Source organism: Henckelia pumila, chromosome 2, assembly GCF_033568475.1.
Source record: "Henckelia pumila isolate YLH828 chromosome 2, ASM3356847v2, whole genome shotgun sequence".
Lineage (NCBI taxonomy): Eukaryota > Viridiplantae > Streptophyta > Magnoliopsida > Lamiales > Gesneriaceae > Henckelia > Henckelia pumila.
The window spans coordinates 178,404,015-178,424,996 of record NC_133121.1 but is presented as its reverse complement, the minus strand read 5'-3'; the positions used below and the strand labels follow the sequence as shown (position 1 = coordinate 178,424,996).

Genomic DNA, 20,982 nt, shown 5'->3' with positions numbered 1-20,982 from the left:
ACTGTCGATGCCAAGATAGAGGTGAAGAAGGGTGTGTTGTCGATGGGTGTGGACGGTGAGGGTGTAATTTTTAATATATTCATGAAGTCATCTAACACCCCTATTGAAAAATTGTGCTTGATAGAGCCGATTATGAAACTAGAGGGATGTCAAAGAGCCGATATTGAGGTTGCAGCATCAAGTTCAACAAAGAAGACCACAAAAAAGAGAGAAAAATTTAAAAGGCGGTTCGTGAAATTTATTTGGCGAGTAAAAGAGAAAGGGAAGATCTAGCACTGGTGAAAGTCGGGCTGACAACTTTAAACCAAGCGCTACTTGGGAGGCAACCCAAGCATTTTCTTTTATTTTATTTTATTTGCTTTTATTTTCAGTTTATTTAATTTTTTTATTTAACTGTTTTAATTTTTTTTATTTTCAATTTTTGAACTTAATTTTTCTTAATTTTCTATTTTTTTCAGGCTCCAAAAATCTTAAATTCGAGCAAGCGGCGCGCCCGCCCTATTAATATGAGCGCCCGCGCCATTCCCTGAAAGAAAATGGTATTGATTTGCGAACTAGAGGCGTGCCCGCGCCACTTCTCTCGAGCGTCCTCCCAGACTTTAGAAATCACGATCTCTCTTTCGAGTCCCTCTCTCTCTTTCGAGTCCCTCTCTAAATCTCACATTCTGTCACGATCAATGTAAATTTTTCACTCAACAAAATATCACCATCTCTAGGATTTTGATATTCATATCAAGGCTGAGATTCCCACAATTTGTTTTGCTCCTTCTACGCTCGTCGAGAAAGGGGAATTTGGAGGATTTGGAAAATTTTCTTCTTGAACGGTACAAAAGCTGAAATTTTATCTATTACATTTGATCCGTGATAAATGTTGTGATTTGAGGATATTGGGTTGTCTGAGCTGTGGTGTAGAGTACGTTTGATGCAGTGAATTTCTATATAATTTTCTTCGTGCCTACCAAGTGTTTGTTGAATTGCTTGGGTTGTATTTGAACGTTGCTGGAATTGTTTGGAGTTTAGTGCATTGTTTGAGGCATTTGATTTGAGTTGAATTATTGAGTTACAATGCCACCGAAAACCAAAGGAAAAGGGTGCAATTTCTTCGTCCTCTGCTGGTTCATATGATAGACACAGATTTTGGAATGCCACTGCAGAGGAGTATTGTTTTGATGTAATGGAGAGAGGGATGCACAAAGAAAGGGGAATGAGCTTGAGAGAATGTAATGCTCCGGCTTTAATTGAAGCTAAGAGAAGAGGTTGTGAGACATTTGTTAGGAGTCCACCAGATGTTGTTATATCATTGATTCATGAGTTTTATGCAAATTTGATGGTCAAAGACGTGAATCTGAAAGTTCGAGTTCGAGGAAAATTGGTGCCTTTTGATAAGAGTACAATTAACAGTCTCTATGAAATGCCGGATTTGGACATTTCAGTTGATGAGTATGAGGTATTTAAGAATGAGTCATATCCAGATAATATTGTAATTCAGACTTTGTGTCATGATGGGGCGGAATGGAAGAGGAATGCAAAGGATGAAGCTGTTACATTTTCATCCATCTTTCTTAGAAGAGAAGCGAATAATTGGCATGAGTTTGTGGCTGCCAGAATTTTGCCATCTGGGCATACATCCAATGTGACTAAGGTTAGAGCTGGTCTTGTGTACTGCATTGTCACTGGAAAATCTGTTGATGCTGGGAGGGTGATTCAGGAGTCTATTATTGCTGCAATTAGGGGTTCCTCGACTATCAGTTTACCCCACTCGTCTTTGATTACTCAACTTTGCCGGTTAGCTGGTGTTGTGTGGGATGATACGGAGCAGATTCTTCCAATTCGAGGTCCTATAAGAATTACTGGTGCACTGAGATGGGACAAGAAGAAGAAAGCAGCCAGTACTTCTGAACAGGCAGCTGAACCACCGCAGCCCTCTGAGCCACTACCACACTTTGAGCCAGCACCTTCCCATTTGGAAGGACCTATGTCCTTACCGACGCATCCGGCCACTGAGTATTCTACTCGTGATGATTCTACGGCCGTGCTTGCTCAGATGAAGAAGCAGTGGAAGATGATGCAAGCACATATGACATACATGCATGACTTCACTGCCGCTCTCTCCCAGAATTATCCGCCCACTGTTGTGCCTTATCCACCTCCTCCGCAGTGGTCTTCTGATGATACTGCTGATGCTGCACCTTCTTTCCATGGAGATGATGATGATGACGCCGAGTCCTTATGCTCGGTGTCAAAGGTATGAGTCTCTTGTTCTTTTATTGTTTTTAATCATTAGGGACAATGATTATATTAAGTTTGGGGGGGGGGGGGGTGAATCAATGTATGATTTAGTTTTTTAGTTGGTTGATAGTTTATAAGTTGGACTTTATTGTGTGCTTTATAGATAAATTTTTTGTTGAGTTTAGTTGTTGTGTTAGTTGAGTTTAGTTTAAAGAAGTCAAGAAAGAAATGGATGCATGGCTGATAAAAAAATTTTGTGCTATAACTGAAATCCATGATTGTCTGCCTATTTGAAAAATATTTTTGAAAAAATGGAACCAAGTAAATAAACAATTTTCTATATACTCTGTGATTAATACTTGAATCTGATTTTTGAGACATACAGACATAGATATGATTGAGGCATTGTTTGAAATTTTGGGCCTAATTTTCATTGAATTTATCCTTAGTTGCCGATTTGAGCCTACACGTATATTAGTACATTGAGGTACGAGAAAATATGATTTTTTTGTGAAAATCATCGTTTACTGCTGATGATTATTTTTTTCTGCACTGATTGATATTTGTATGATTTAATTGTGGATTGAGACTTGTCTAGAACTAGTTTGAACACTCTTCGAGGCGAAATACGGGCAAAACTGTGATTAGGGATGATTTAGGCAATTTTTCTGAATTCGTTTGAGCCTTTCAAGCTACCTGTAATGAATGTTATCCCTAGTACCTTTCTTGAGCTTTATTGAAAATCGAATGGCATGCGTGTAAACGTGTGAATAAACCCCCATTCGTCATTATTTCAAGGTCCTACATTGACTACCTGAATAGCTTATACATTAATTCCTACCTTTAAGGGAGTAATTTGAATGCTAAAATATTTTATGCTCCTAGTTTTTATTTGTGAAAAATGGATTGGTGTGGTGGATGAATTGAAAAGATGAAAAGAGGTAGTAGCTAGGAAAAAAAAAAAAAAGAGTTGTAAAAGTTGTGAAAGAAAGAAAAAAAAATTTGTGAAAAAAGTTGAAAAATCAATGAAGTGGAAAAATAAAGTGTGAAATTGTGAATGAAAAAGGAGTCGTAATTAGAGTTTGATAAAATTATAAATTACTCCTTATTTTTGAATTCTTATCCTTCGTTTGTAGCCATGAGCCAGGCCTTACATTATGAGCCAATTAAGTCCTATTGACCGAGTCTCAGTTGCCCAATATACTAGTGGAGAAGAGTTGCAAGAATTTAGCCTATGGACTGTTGATTGACGCTTTTAATGATTATGAATTTTGATCGAAACACGCACACACTATTATTTTTTGCATTTACCTATTTGTGAGTGTTTTTGATTTATATCCTATATTTGATCCTATGCTATCCTTGAAAAGTCCTCATGATCTATGAATGTTTGAATTGAATTTGGAGAAGGGTGTTTTGAACTTGAGTTGCGGAGATTGTGAGTTTATGCGGTTATTTTGTTATGACTGAAACTTTCAAGTGTTAGTAGGTTGGATGAGATTGGATTTGAAATTTTTGAAATCATTGCAGAGTCCATTGCTCCATAATATTTCTTGACTATTCTTGTTGGTTTTTGGAGAATGAGTTTTTGGAAGTTATTGTTTTGAATTGTTTTGCTCGGGACTAGCAAAAGTCTAAGTTTGGGGGTATTTGATAAGTGTATTTTATACACTTAATTTATATATGATTTTAATTATTAATTATTGGTTTCGAGCAGATTTATACTGTGTTTTGTAGTTTTTGTGTTCGTAGGGAATTATGAAGAAATTAATTGAAAAGTAAAAATTAATTATTTTCGTACAATTGATGATAAGACATGATCTTATGTATATATTAGATAAAATTTGATTTTATCTTTTAATTATGTTGCCATTTCATGTTATCCAATGATTTAATTATTGAATTAAATATTGGATAAAAGATGATCGATTGCCATGACCAATTTTGTAGGTGTATGATCGATTGCCATGTTATCCCACAGCTTTGGCTTCAACTCTAGAACCATTTCCGAGCCTTAGCTGGGTCTCACCCATCCTAAGCTTACGACTTCTTGTCATCACCTGCAAATCATTGCAAATGTGAGATCCACATCCGGTATCCAATACCCAAGAAGTAGTATTAAGTGAAACATTTATTTCAATGTAACATACCCTTTGCAGTTCGCAACTGCTCGAGATATACTTTGCAGTTACGTTTCCAATGATCGGGTTTCTTGCAGTGATGGAAAACGTCTTCAGATCCGTTCACGTTTGAAGCCTTTGTTTTGCTCTTCTTCTTTGGTACAATTTTCTTGGGTAGGGCAGAACGTTTCTTACCCTATCCACTTGGCCCCTTCTTAGAGTTAGAAGAGGAACCAACAAAAAATACCGATTTATCCTTCTTTAATGTGGCCTCATATGTGACAAGCATATTGACCATCTCTTCAAGGGTGGCCTCTATCTTGTTCATATTGAAGTTCATCACAAAACCGTAAAACGACGAAGGAAGTGAAAGAAGTAACAAGTCCGCATTCAGTTCGTGCTCCAATGTCAAATCGAGTGTTACCAACTTTTCAATGAGCCCAATCATGTGTACCCCATGCTCACGGACCGAATTCCCATCTCGCATGCGGCATGTCATGAACTTTTTGACGGTGGCATACCTCTTCGATCTAGACTGAGCTCCAAAAAGTTCCTTGAGAGTATCGTGAATGTCAGCAGCATTCACTGCATTCTCAAATCGCCTCTGAAGTTATCAGACATCGAAGCCTGCATGTAACATTTGGCCTTGACATCATGGTCCCACCATTTGTCAAGTTTGGCCAATTCTTCCGGACTCACATCAGCCGGGGCTTCTTTCGGAGGAGGCTTTTCTAACACGTAGAAAACTTTTTCCGAACTTAGAACAATCTTTAACTTACGGAACCATTATGTATAGTTTGCGCCAGTCGGTTTGTTTTGTTCGAGAATCGAGAATAGTGGATTGCGCGAATTCATTGTAATGAAATACTGAAAAGAAACAGACAATAATCAGTGATTGCTTAATTAATTTACTAAGACATAAAATATGGCGAGATTTAATTTTATGAATTTCACTCCCACTATTTTAACGATTTCACTATCCTCTAGTGAAAACGAGAAACTGGTTTCTTTAGTGAAAACATGGAGTCCAATTGACAAATCATAGTCCCGAATAATATCAGCCAACCATGATTTTCGAAAGGTAGAGCCCAATTGCTTCCAAAAAAACTCCATGTTTTTACCTCATGTCCAATAAGGGCCCAATAATATGACGCCGTTTATTGTGACATGTCAAGATGACCCATCAATATTAAATTATGATGAACGGTCGCCATGTGGATCCCCAATAATATGAGCCAATCCCATGGGAGTTCCATCCAACTTACAGCATGTGTAGATCCAATGTACAGCTTTCCGACGAACGGTCCCTCCCAATAATATGAGCCGGACCGTGCCCGCGGATAGCATCTCGTACATTGATCGTTGATGGAAAGTAGGAACATTTAAAAAATATTTAAATTCCCTTTTTTATATATTGATATCAGTTTTAAATCATATTTAAAATGAGGGATTTTTAATTTTGAAAAATTGTCTCATCATATCATATTTGTATGCTTGCGAGATTCATGCAATTTAGTCTAAACATGCATACAACAATAATATCATATATTATATTTAGGATGATCGACCCCAAAACTAATCGACCCGTGGTTGCCAATAACGAGTCTAAGTCCAATCCTAGGTGATATGCAAATATGCAATGCAATCCTATTATATTGAGCTTCCAATTTACATTTCTTCGGTCTTTATTGCCTGTTGGGCCCACCTTTGTTTTCAAATATTTATCTCCACTAAGTCTAATAAATTTACAATAAATTTCGATGACAAGTAGGAGATACATATTTAAGGGTGGGAACGGGGCATAAACTAGGCTCACTTTTTATTACAAATAACAAATCAAATTGGGCCATAAACCAAGCCCATTAATAAAACCCAAAAACAATAACAAAAACCAAAGGCAAATTTCCTAACATACACCTACAAAATTGGTCATGGCAATCGATCATCTTTTATCCAATATTTAATTCAATAATTAAATCATTGGATAACATGCAATGACAACATAATTAAAAGATAAAATCAAATTTTATCTAATATATACATAAGATCATGTCTTATCATCAATTGTACCAAAATAATTAATTTTATAAAATCTAATTTAACGGATAAAATTTATAAATTTTCCAAAAAATTAAAATTTATCCAAAAATCAATTTTAAAAATTTCGGACTCAAACAATTTGACCCGATGCCTCGTGGACCAATCAAAAATAATTTTCGATCGGACCAAAAACTAAAATTTCAAAAATTTAAAATTCTAATTAAAAATCAAATTTTAATTTTCCGGGCTGCCCGGGACGTTCCCGGGCAGCCCCGCCCCCACGTGGGGCATGGGCTCGGGCAGCCCGTCGCTGCCCCGGTTTGCCCATGAAATTTAATTTTAAAAATTTTTGTTTTCGTTTCTAAAACCCGAGGCTCAAAAATTTTGTACAATCGATTAATTTAATCGTTTGATCTGAGAGCAACCTGGCTCTGATACCACTGTTGGAACACGTTTTCAGATCATAGATCTGATACCCGGTGCAGCGAAAGTTTTAAAAAAAAATTATATGGAACGATTCCATATCATGGGTATCAAATCCTAACGATTAAATTATGCAAGTAAAATAATAATAACAATTAATATTTTACCTCTTCAAGCTATGGCTTGATTATGGACTCCAACAGATTAAATCTGCTCTTGTTATAAATCCCAGGAACTGATGACTTGTTCGATCAACTCCTGAATTGGGTCCACAAACAGAAAACAGAAACCCTCTGATTGATTTCACTAGAAATCAATCAGATGTTTATCGAAGAGATTAAATAGATTTGATCTGTCAATTCAGAATGTAATTTTTCATAAAAATCACAGACTGAATTCTCTCAAAAAGGGACAGGATTTTCGAAAAACCCTTTAGAATATATTATATGATTTTCGAAAATTGCAAGACTTGAATTGTGTTATTTTCAAAAATTACACACACATATATATATATATATATATATATAATTTCTAGACTGGATTAAGTTATATGTCTATTAGGACAATAACTCCTTAGGACCCATAATCCATAACTTAAGCCCAACAAGCCAAGCCTGTTATTATAGAAATTAATATAAAATTCATCATGATTCCGATTGATAAACTGATTTCACCAATGTGCACAGAAACCATTTCTGCACCTTTTAAAGTCAAGATAATTTTTCTGAATCCGAATTCAGTGATTTCCAAAAATGCCCATCTCTATGTCATTTTAGAAAATTTCACTCCCTTTAGTTTAGAAGTCCAACTTCTCTTTCATTAAATTTAACTCTTTAAATTTAACTATCTCAACGGGGATTAGTAATCCATTACTTGTGTAACTCTCAATGGTCCAGGGATACAACTAGCCGTGGGCTCACAACTCCTTGTGACTCGGAACAACAATTTCCGACTTACCCATCAAATCATGGTAAGAGCACCTAGCAACATCGCCCCATAATTTCCTAGGTATCACTGATAGTGCCTGCAAGAACCAGTAGGTTTTGGTTAGCGTACAGTAAGGTCCCTTCATCCATATATCCCGATCGAATCAACAACCATTGGTACATCGAGAGTCGTTCGAGATTTGATAACTATGCAATGATTCTTGAAGAACAAATAGTGACATCGTATGTGCTACTAGGAAACCAAGTAACCATGATGTTTCAAGTAGTAAGGACTAATGGTGTACAATCAAAACCGCGGACTTATCCACTCAATTAATGATAACCACTTGGAAAGTCCGAATAGGGTAGTTCGATCATTCATCATATGAATATCCATTTGCATGCTTTGAACATCTCTATGTTCCATACCAATGAAACGTGGTACTTGGCATCGCAAATGCTAGTCTCGATCTCGAGCGATCCTTATCCTTATTTGCGGATGGCTCAATTGACTAGGAACTGTTTAGAATATACAGTGACTATAAGATGTGTTTCATGATAGTGATCTCTCTTTATTAACTATCTCATCTTACTTACACTATAGTATATTCAAAGTCTTTATCAAAACAACAATAGTATATCACAATATAACATTATGAAGAAAGATAAAGAAAATGCCATTAATGAATGTAAATTATATTAAACAAAGATTGTTTACAATAAGAGACTCTCAAAGCCCTTAGCCACAACTTGGCTAGCGGGGCATCAACGCTTTCAGCAATATTACATGCCGCTGCATTAATTCGCATCAGACCAAGTGCTTATCATAAATGCTCACCATTGCAGCTTGCATTTGGTAAATAACCAAATTTTCTCACTTGAGAATTTTTGGATGTATGGTGTATGTGCCTATTGCACCACCTGAAAGATCAAAAATGGGTCCTCAAAGAAAGACCGGTATTTATATCGGATATGATAGTCCATCGATCATTCGATATCTTGAGCCTCAAACGAGCGATGTGTTTACTGCACGTTTTGCTGATTGTCATTTTGATGAAAATATATTCCCAATGTTAGGGAAAAAAAAACACATCGAAAAAGAAATCACATGGTATGTACCAACATTATTGCATTTAGATCCGAGAACCAAACAATGTGAAAAGGATGTACAGCAAATTGTGCACTTGCAAATAATAGCAAATCAAATGCCAGATGCATTTGCAGACACAAAAGGGGTAACTAAATCATATATACCTGCTATAAATGCCCCTGCTCGAATTGAAATTTCAAAGAAGCAGATTGAAGACACTCATGATGTCATTAAACGCCTGAAGCGTGGAAGGTCAGTCGGTTCCAAGGATAAAAATCCTCGGAAAAGAAAAGGCATAGAAAAACACGATGATCATAAAATAGAAAATGGTGTTCCAGAAGAAACACCTGATGATGAAAATGTTCTGTCAGAACCACAAACTGACGAGAATCGTGAATTCTCTATCAATTATATTAATACTAGAAAAATATGGAACCGAAAAGATATAGAAGATATTGATGATATATTTTCTTATAATGTGGCATATGACATCGTAAATGAAAATGAGGATCATGAACCAAAATCTTTTGGTGAATGTAAAACTCGTCATGATTGGGCCAAATGGAAAGATCTCATCCAGGTTGAATTGGATTCGCTAAATAAACGTAATGTTTTTGGACCTATAGTCCTCACACCTGAAGGTGTAAAACCTGTTGGATACAAATGGGTTTTTAATCGAAAGCGAAATGAGAAAAATGAAATAGTAAGATATAAAGTTAGACTTGTTGCACAAGGTTTTTCTCAAAGGCCTGAAATTGATTATGAAAAAACGTATTCTCCTGTTATGGATGCAATTACGTTTCGATATTTGATTAGTTTGGCAGTGTCTGAAAATTTGAAAATGTGTCTTATGGATGTTGTTACAGCTTACTTATACGGATCACTTGATAATGATATATACATGAAAATCCCTGAAGGATTTAAGATGTCTGAAGCACAAAATTCAAAATTCAGAGAATTTTATTCTGTGAAATTGCAAAGATCATTATATGGGTTGAAGCAATCCGGCCGAATGTGGTATAATCGGCTAAGTGAACACTTGATGAAAAATGGATATGTAAATGATCCAATATGCCCTTGTGTTTTCATCAAGAAAACAATATCCGAATGTGTAATTATTGCTGTATATGTTGATGATTTAAACATCATTGGAACGAATAAGGAAATTCAAGAAGTTATGATGTACTTGAAAGAAGAATTCGAAATGAAGAATCTTAGGAAAACCAAGTATTGCCTGGGTTTGAAAATTGAACAAAAAGAATGTGAAATTTTTGTTCACCAGACAAATTATACAGAAAAGGTCCTTAAACATTTTAATATGGATAAATCAAATTTATTAAGTACTCCAATGGTTGTAAGATCATTAAACATAGAAAAAGATCCATTTTGTCCATGTGAAGGTGATGCAGTTATTCTTGGTCCTGAAGTACCATATCTAAGTGTCATTGGTGCCCTTATGTATCTTGCAAATTGCACTAGACCTGATATATCTTTTGCTATAAATTTATTGGCAAGATTCAGTTCATATCCAACAAAGAGGCACTGGAACGGAATTAAACATATATTTCGTTATCTACGAGGAACGACAGATTTTGGACTTTTGTACTCAAAAGACACCAATCAAAGTACCATTGGTTATGCTGATGCTGGATATTTATCTGATTTACATAAGGCACGTTCTCAAACCGGATATGTATTTACTCGTGGAGGCACCGCAATTTCTTGGCGTTCACAGAAACAAACACTCGTAACAACTTCATCAAATCACACTGAGATTATTGCGCTATATGAAGCAAGCCGTGAATGTGTTTGGCTAAAATCAATGACACAACATATCCAAACTTCTTGTGGATTATCAGTAGACAAGAAGTCTGTGACGCTGTATGAAGATAATGCTGCATGTATTGCTCAAATGAAAGAAGGATACATCAAAAGTGACATAACCAAACATATCCCCCCAGAATTATTTGCCTACACTCAAGAGTTTGATAAGAATAAAGATATTAATATCTGTTACATTCAATCAAGTGAGAACTCATCAGATCTCTTCACAAAGGCACTTCCTACGTCAATATTCAGAAAGCATATATATAACATTGGGATGCGCAATCTACGGAATATGTGAAGAATCACTCTTGTTAACATGAGGGGGAGTTTACGTGGCTGCACTCTTTTTTCCTTACTATGGTTTTTATCCCACTGGATTTTTCCTAGTAAGGTTTTTAACGAGGCAACATAAAAGTCGTAATAAAGATAATCATCGTATGACAATCATCATCACAAGGGAGAGTGTTGAAAATATATTATATTATATTAGAATTGAATGTTGAAAATTGAGTTGTATTATTTTGAAAATTAGTGTGTGATGATGTAGATGATGATGAATTAATTTTTGGACTAATCTCCAATTGATATCTATAAATAGGTCTTTCCATTTGTGTAGAAAATCACAATTTGAGAGAAGAAATTTTAAAGTGTAGAGTTTGAGAATATTTTGAGCTTTAAGTTTTTATAAATTTTTATTTTTTTCACAACAAAATTAATGCTATTTAACAATTTTCGCTAAGAGAGGAAAATCATTAAAAAAATAAATTGTACGCGGTTGTTGACCAATGATATTATGACAGGTGTCACAATGGAGCGATGGGCCCATGCGTTATTGGTTCAGAACCAATGGACCATACTGTGGGCATTCATGGCCAATTAGCAATTTTTTCTTTTAAGTTTTCGTATTAATTTAAAATTTAAATGTTGTAGATTTTTCTTGTGAAATAAAAATAGAAATTTAAGGTATAATAAAGCATATATAATGAATTATTGAGATCGTAAAATTTATTAATCTATAGAGATATTAATTAATCGAAAATTATTTATTTAATTTTCTAATAATATTTTTTATTAAATATTCAGACAAATATAAATTTAATCACATAAAAAAATCATTGTGTTTGACCACTAGCATCATATTATTTGAATTAATATATAAACTTTTTTTGTGACGTGAGAACCTTAACCACTATTTTTCGTTGAACAATGAGAAAATCATCGGACTAACGCAATAGCCTACAAACTAGACTAACCAGATAAACCGCACTAGAAAAGCTTCATGCGATAGGCTAGTCCAAGAAGATGTCGGTAGGAAGAATCGAACTCCTGACCTCTGGTCAAGCGTTGATCAACTCCACCAACTTGAACATTCATTGAGGGTTACTATATAAACTATTGATTATATAGGTATGTGTTTGTATATATAGATGTGAAAAAATTTCGTCCTACTTGTACATGCATTTTCCTAAAGGTGAAAAATTATCAATATATGTGGGGTCTACTGAAAAAAAAAATAGATCCAACATATATTGATAAATCTCCACATTTAAATATTTGTTGGAGTAAAATTCATTTTAGTATACGAATTATTATTTAATACAAATATACACATACTGACATACAGACATAAATATATTATATAACAAGTGATAAATTATATATTATAAAATAATATATATTCAAAATTATATATAAATATAATAAAATGATGTTTTTTCTTTATTTATATTATAATTAGATCATTTACATTAATAAAATTACAATCCATAAATAATCAGAATATACCAAACTAAAATATAATTTATTATATTATAAAAGTATAATAAAATAAATATTTTTTATATCGAAATATTTAATTAAAAATACAATTAAAAATCATGTAATTTTTCATAAATGTTTAAAACAAGTAAAAAAATTTCGGCAATCATAATCGTCAAATCCAGACAATAAGTAAGATCCATGTGATGTTACGTTGTTGCTTCGAACTCCATATGCTAGCTATTATTTATAATAAGATATATATATATATATATATATATATATATATATATTTCATTTATGATATAAAAACTTTACGTTGAATGCTTTTTCGGATGCATGATATATAATTTTTTTATAGTATAGTAAATATGAATTTAATACAATTGTACTCAATAACTAATTTAAAAAGTGAATTATCTAACTAGTTGAATTTAATAACACTATTAGACTTAAAAACAATTTAAGTAAAAGAAATTAAAATTAACATTTGAGTTTGATCATATACAAATTAAACTACAATTTATCAATTTCACAATTTATCAATAGTCTGTGTATCATGTAGGACCGAGCGCTTGCCGCTTTACCAAAGCTATAGCTGGTGCTAATGGTGCAACTTAAATATTTTAACCGCACATCAACCCAAGAGTCATGGTTCGATCGCTCTGCCCAGTAGGAACATTATTGCACCATAACAATCTCTCTCCCAATATTTGCACTTCTTTCAATCAATGAAAATCGAACTCATAATATTGACTCTGATACCAACTGTAAAATCGAGCGCTTGTCGTTTTAACAAAAACTATAGTCGGTGATAATTGTGCAATTCAAATCTTTTAAACCGCACAGTAGCCCAACCGCCATGGTTGGATCGCTCCACCCAGTAGGAACATTATTGCACAACAAAAATATCTCTTCCAATAATTGTACTCATTTCATTCAATGTAAATTGAACCCATGATATTGACTCTGATACCAATTATGGACTCGATCGCTTACCGTTTTACCAAAAACTATAGCTGGTGGTAATGATGCAATTCAAATATTTTAAACCGCACAACAGCTCAACCGTCATGATTTAATCTCTCTACCCAGTAGGAATAATTATTGTATCCCAACATACCAAAATAATTTTTACTCATAGTTATTGTATATAATGGAACATATCTGTTAGAAATGAGAATTGGACTTATCTCACTTTAAAAGCTAGCTCAAGAGAGGAGGTTTGCTCTTGTCTATTAAAGTGCTCCCAGGTTATTTAGCCAATCGATGTGGGACACAAATTGAGACACCAACACACCCCTCTCACGCTCAGGAATGAAAGTGACCTAGGTTATTTAGCCAACCGATATGAGACACAAATTAAGACACCAACACACCCCTCTCATGCCCAGGAATAAAAGTGAAGATATTAACGGGTGACCAACTATGGGACGAGTGAGGCCAACTATGGGTCGTCCAACACATAACGGTGGAACCCGGGCTCTGATACCATGTTATAAATTGACTTGTACCTAACTCACCTCAAAAGCTAGCTCAAGAGGTGAGGTTTGCCCTTGTCTATATTAAGAGCTCCCATGAACTTTATCCTACCAATATGAGACAATATTTCAACAGTATCAATAAGCTAGACCCACACTACGAGTTGTTTTTTGTGAGAAATAAATTCGAACATTCAAATATCGGTCAATCAAATTAAATTAATCATATAAACAAAAATAATAATATAATTAGGTTTCATGAAAATATAAAAACAATATAATTTATTAAATTCTACAAGTTACTTTTTGTAATTTTAGTGAATAATTAATTTATAATATTGATATGACTATAAGTTTTCACGGTTTTCTGTGAAATTATTATCTTATTAATATATAAAAATTATTAGTTTAGTGTATTGCGCAAGTCGAAACCCCAAAAGAATATTATCTTAGAACGATTTAAATTATAAAAATTTTGGAATACTATATTACATATTGCAAATTAATTTCCTTTTTTTATTTTCTTCTTTTCCTCCTCTTACTTAAGAAACAGGTTTGATTACGTGAAATTCAATTTCACACTATTGTTGAACTATACCAACAAATTAACCAGGTGGACCATTATTAGCGCGTTTAGAATTTTGACAAACTTTTTCATTTTCATTGTAAGTCTTGGTGCAGCGTTATATATTAACATCTATCGGAGTCACAACAACGCTTAATCGAAAAAATGATTAAAATAACATGAAAAAAGACTATATATGGACTAAAATTAAAATTGAACAACATTAAAAAAGTACAACAAATATACATAACTAAAAATTATTGCAAATTTCCCCGTCTATTTATTCCCCCAAACAATTGTAGACTTTTATTTATGGAGAAAAAGACGGCCTAATAAGAATAGTCAAATGTTAGACTTTAGTTTCTTCACACTCACACATATATTAATATTCCATTACAAGTTATGCTCTAAAACGGGCGTTTACTATATTGATAAAATCAACATCAAAACAAATAAATTAAGTAGACGGGACAAACTTGAATACAAAATAAGTTGATCCAAAAAAAAAATCCAAACAGGAGCTTTCAGAATAGTACTCTTCTAAATAAAAATAAAATAACTTTAAATAATTGAATCAAAATTATAATCAGTGAATCCTAAAAACACACACACAATTTCAAACATGAGCTTTCAAAATAATATTCTAAATAAAAATAAAATAACTTTATATAATTGAATCAAAATTATAATTTTGAACTTGAGAAAGAATGTCAAATGTATGTATTTTTTTAAAAGTACATTTTGGCATCATAATTTCCGGAATTACAAAATTCAAATAAATGTGAATAATGTGATGAAATTATCCATTAGCTTGTATCAATTGTACACTATATGATCACATGGCCAGATCGATTATTAATCTGGTATATAGCCATTTCTTATATTGTATATCAATCACTTTGATTCATAGAATATCAAAAGACATTGATATGTAATATGAGTGATAAAAAAAATATTAGATATAAGAGAATTAATTTATACAGTGTAATTAATTATATAAATTTTGGTGTATAAGTTAAATGTGAATTATGCAATCCGTCATTATTTTATGATTCACACAAAAAATACCTTAAGATCACGAAAAGATCAATAATTAGAGTGATAACGATCACGACCTTGAGGCACGATTCCATTTCCGGTGACCACTAAAATTTTTTCACTGGCATCTACGATAAAAGGCCGGAAAAAACGAGAACTTGTGTTGGGGTGTTATAATTATCAAGTTATCATTGATAGAAGAACAATCGAACACATCACTTAAACTTTTATATAATTTAAAATATTTAAGTTGTGCATTCACCATCAGTTATAACTTCTAATAAAATGTCAGTTGTTCGATCTTACCGTTGATATCTAAATCAAAGTCACTTGTTTAATTGCCATAAATTATAAGTATAATTACTGGAAAGATGATTATTGATAGGTAATAATTGTCGTTGACGGAAAAACAATTGAAGCATAGAGCTTGAACACAATTTTACTGCTTAAAATATTTGAGTTGTATATTTAGCACCGACTAATATTCCTTGGGCTAATTTTTCACGGTCCTAAATTTTCTTATTGTATATATATTTTTTTTGACAAGAAGCTTGTAACTTTTTGAACACGAGAGATGTCAGTAATTACAAGAGTAATCGACCAACTAAAAAAACTCTCAGATATCCAACAATAAAGGTGTAGGAGAGGAACAATTAAATTTAATTAACTAAAGAATGGACCACAACATTGGCCGTTATTCGAACATGAAATAAAGCGACTATATCAAGGTCTAAAAGTAGAACATTAATCTCTTAAGCACAAAGACCTACATAGCTAAAATCACATTTTGGTTTCGTGACTGCTTGCATTATCAATATTGAATCCGATGATATCAGCACCCGTTTGAGTTATTTTTCTTGAATAAATTTTCTCCTAATGTGTACGTATGTGTGTGTATATATATATATAAAGGGCGAGACTATGCTCCACGCCTCCACCAGGTATGCTATACCTGGTGGAGCTAAGCTCTTGGATCAAGGGACAATTGAGCCCTATTAATCCAAAGGCTATGCTGCACCTGGAGTTGAAAAACTCCGGGTGTAACATAATCTCACCCATATATAAACAAGCTTTCTACAAATAGAACTCGACTAAAGAAGTAAAAATGAAAAGTAATTTATGTAAAGGGTAAATATCATTAAATTCAGAAATTAACCTTAGGCCGGGTCCACGAACACGGAATCTATCCACCCTATCTACAGAATGACCTCAGCTATTTCACAGGTCAGGGGTTCTTTTCAGGATTCAAACTTCTCATCCTCATATGCAAATTGTATTAAACTATGTCTTGTAAATCCGTCTAACCTCTAAAATAAGTTAATTTAATTCGAATGTCTTGTAAATCCGTCTAACCTATAAAATAAATTTAATTTAATTCAAATTACAATGAAAATAATATTTTTTCATGAACCGAAATTGATTAAAATATGTTCCATGACATCCATTTCTCAAATAGTCTAATAATTTTTGTGTTTGCGTTTACTTTAAGAGATGAAATTATGCAAAAATAGATTAAAATATGATTATTAATATAATTTGATAGGATATGAAGTGATTATGAAATAATAATAATAATAATATGTTTAGTTTGATGGATTAAATTTGAGATTGATTTTTTTTTTTCTTTTCACAATGTACAGATTTATAAACCCTTCTAAAATTTAAGATTAAGAATCATTTGTAAATCCCATTATTAACGGACTTAAAAATTTATAACGATTTTTAATTTTTCAATTAAATATAGAATTAGTTAGTATTAATTATGTTATCTCTTATTTATCAAGACAAATATAAATAAACGCAGCTTATATATTCATACAACGTTAGAAATAATCATATGAAATTGCAAATAATATAATTAAAAATAAAATACACTTTCACTAGTAGCCTATCTTTTTCTCTATAAATAAGTGCTCAGTATTACGTTACACAGGCTTGAGGAGGAAGAAGAAGAAGAGCTAAAATATTCAAAGCAAACTCTTTTCTTCCTCTAAAGCTCTCTCTTTTTTCACACATCATCAACAAAAGATCGAAAATCATGGTCGGAAGCGATCTCTCCGCGAAACCCACCAAGTTCTTGTGCAGCTACGGCGGCCGGATCCTCCCCCGTTACCCCGACGGGAAGCTCCGTTACCACGGCGGCGACACCCGTGTTCTTTCTTTGGATCGCAGCGTCTCCTTCTCCGGTCAGTCCCTTTACGATTTTTTTTCAGAGATTCCGTCTGTGTTAAAAACATTCTTCGTGTTATTTAAGGATCTTGTTGTTATTTTGGTATATATATATTAGAGCTGCTGTTGAAATTGGCGGAGATGTGTGGAACGGCGGTGAGTTTGCGGTGCCAGTTGCCGGCGGAGGATCTGGACGCATTGGTGTCCATCACTTCCGACGAGGATCTCGCCAACCTCATCGAGGAGTACGACCGTGCGGCGGCGGAGACGCCGTCGTGTATCAAGATCAGAGCTTTCCTCTCCGCCCCAAAGCCCACCAAAAAGGTCTCCCCACCTCCCTCGACCGTCTCCTCCACCTCACCCAAATCACCCTTCTGCTACGCCGCCGCCGTCACCGGCGGCATCCCTCCGCGCTGCCCCAGCTCCGCCGGAGGGAAATACGTCCGCCTCGCCTCCAGGCCGCCGCAGTCCCCGCCGTCTTACGCCGTGAAAGCCGCCGGGAAATCTACTTATCATCAGTACGCATGCCACCACCACCATCATAATGGAAATGGTGGCCGTGTTTATCTGATTCACAGTGGGAATAATTGGCAATAATTCGAAGTATTTGGGAAAAAAAAAACGAAAAATTGAAAATTTTTCCTGAGGAAGATTCAAGAAAAAGGTATATATTATGATGTAAAATGATGCATAATTAATCTGGATTGTGTATTATTAATTAAAATTTGGAAAAAAAAAAAAGAAAAGAAGAAAAAGGGATCCCTTTTTGTCGATCCCACTGCGTGCTAATACAATGAAAATCGAGTCTCTGGATTCAGCAAATCATTTGATTTAATGGAGTTCTTTATTAATTGTTTTTTTATTTTTTATTTTGTTGTCTGTAATTCCAAATTTATTTCGAGTTACGTGGTTGCGTTCACGATTTTTTCACAGAAACCAAGAATTCTCATTGGAAATTACCAATAATTTATGAGGTTTATTCTTTTGATTTTCCCAAACAAATAGTTCTTTGCGTTTTGAATCTGATTTCATTGGTTCCTTTCACTTTTACTGTGTGTGTTTCTTTTTTCTTCTTGTGTTTTTTGGAATTTTTATTTTTATTGTGTAATTTTTTTTTCTTCTAATTTTTGCAATATTTTGATCATCTGATTTTTTTGCAGGTTGATAAAAAGATTTCAAAATCTCTTATATATATCAAACGAAGGGTGGTGATAGCTTCGACGTGGATAGTGGTACGCAAATGAATTCTTCTTGACAGTTTTTCAAGGAAACAAGAAATTTTTATATGCTTAATTTTTATGTTTTGAGTCGGGGCTGGCGATTATTACGATTCAGTTTCGAACCTTAGACATAACCGTAAATTTGAAAAATTGATGTCGGATGGGTTACAAGTCGGGAGAATTCTTACAATTGATCTCAAATCTTATACCTCAATGGTCTTAAATTTGAGATATTAATGTCAAATGAGCTACAAATATAAGGATTATCACGATTTGAACTTAAACCTTAGCTTGTATTCTAAGCTTTAGATATTAGTGTCAGACTAGCGATGAGTCATCGATTTATAATCATGACATTTTCCAGAACCCTTTTGCCAGAAATAGTGATTCCTGTAACCAGAATTGGTCCCATCCATTTTTGTCCTAGAAAATTTTAATGTTACAAGGATGCAGCCAACTAACGGCTATGTTCCATTTATGACCAGATTCCATGAACTCCAGCAGCCATGGAAATCCCTAACGGCCAGTCCAACCGTTTCGTTAGGTTGTAATTGAATCGATATATTTTATATATTCGACCAAGTTATCTTTTGAAATTCGTCGTTCAAATTATTTCTGATCATTTTTCTTGAAATGCATATTAATTTTTATTTGAATATTTTGTTAGGTACGGCAAGGAAGATCTCGACGGCGGATCGGAGGTGGAAGTTGCGTGGACGGGACGAAGAAAAACCCGGAAAAATTAATTAGAGTTTGAAATTCAACACGCAAATGACACTCGTCTTGGATGTTAAGATGTTGAGTATAGAAAGTAGATGAAGGAAAACCCTAACTTGGAGTATACACAAAATAGATAAAGGCCAAATGGGATTACATGGAATTGGAAATATTGGACGTGGCCAACGCAAAGCATCAATTAAACCGAACTTTTTGAGGTCTCATAATTTTTCAACATGGCCCATTACAGCTGGTGCCTCAAATCATGGAACAAATCCAATTATTTTCACATTTGAAGTGATATACAACAAATTGAATTAATTATTTTAATCTCAATAAAATATAAATATCTCCCAATTAATTTTAAAGATTAATACAAGTATTGAGAATCTGAGATTGATGACCAGGTCAGAACTCAGAAACTTGAATAGAAATTTCTATTCTAATTCAAACTAATTATATATAAAAAGGAGTTTTAAAACAATTTCAAATCACATAAACTCCCATCATACCATCTCACTTTTAATGTTTGTGAGAACGGATTTCCGACCTGGTCACAACTCGACCCATGTAAAATCATTGTTTGAAAGGATCAGATCAACTGATCTCATGAATTGTCTAAATAGAAAACCTTCTCATTTCAAATAAGGTATATATAAAGTTCATAAATTTGTCCTTTTTAAGAAATCTCATATTATTATGGGAAAGAAAAAGAAAAAAAAGCCGCACTTCTTCTTTTTTTCCTTTTTTTTTCCAACGTAATATAAGGGATAACAATACAAGGGCCACATGATGTGACAAAGGAAGCATCTCGAGTCTCGACTTCATGATGGAAGTGCAAGGCTTGTAGACCATACACATACGAAACAAATATTATATTAATATCAATATTTATAATAAAAATATAAATTAATAACTTATTATTAATTAAAAGATCTTGTTTTTTTTAAAAAAAAAATTAATATGATATGACAAATAAATAGATAAATAAATACAAGGAGAAAAATAAAAGGAAATTGAGCTGTGAAGATAAACAAAAAGCTGTTCAAGGTCAACCTACCCCACAAATTGAAATCATAATATATCTTTATATTGACATTCCAATTAATTTCATTTGAGAATCTTGGCCATTGGGGAAAAATGAATTGACTTGATATCCAACTTGCTTATAAATAATAAATTAATTATGACAATTTGAAAGGAAAAATTGTAATTTTGGTCATATATATATTTTTAATTTTGTGATTATGAATTTCTATATTGTGAAATTTCATTTCTAGTTATGTATTTTTCTTTTTTTATAATTTTAAACTTTTTTTATGAGAGTCTAATCGGACATAAAATGCATCAGCGTTATATATTGATGTCATGTTAGCGTT

The 20,982-nt window shown here is 33.5% G+C and overlaps 1 protein-coding gene across 2 annotated transcripts; it reads left to right on the top strand.

Annotated features, from left to right (window-relative positions):
• The first annotated feature begins 17,418 nt into the window (after nucleotides 1–17,418).
• On the top strand, nucleotides 17,419–19,924 carry LOC140881152 (RAF-like serine/threonine-protein kinase PRAF). 2 transcript variants are annotated; one of them, XR_012149843.1, is made up of 4 exons: nucleotides 17,419–17,683; nucleotides 17,785–18,330; nucleotides 18,827–18,898; nucleotides 19,554–19,924. XR_012149843.1 is itself a non-coding variant. In XM_073286223.1 (2 exons), exons 1-2 carry the CDS (start codon nucleotides 17,536–17,538, stop codon nucleotides 18,261–18,263), a joined length of 627 nt encoding a protein of 208 aa, XP_073142324.1. In that variant the 5' UTR covers nucleotides 17,419–17,535; the 3' UTR covers nucleotides 18,264–18,517. The 2 variants fall into 2 exon arrangements, 1 of the variants encoding a protein (XP_073142324.1); XM_073286223.1 differs by lacking the exons at nucleotides 18,827–18,898; nucleotides 19,554–19,924 and having other exon boundaries at nucleotides 17,785–18,517.
• Nucleotides 19,925–20,982: the final 1,058 nt, after the last annotated feature.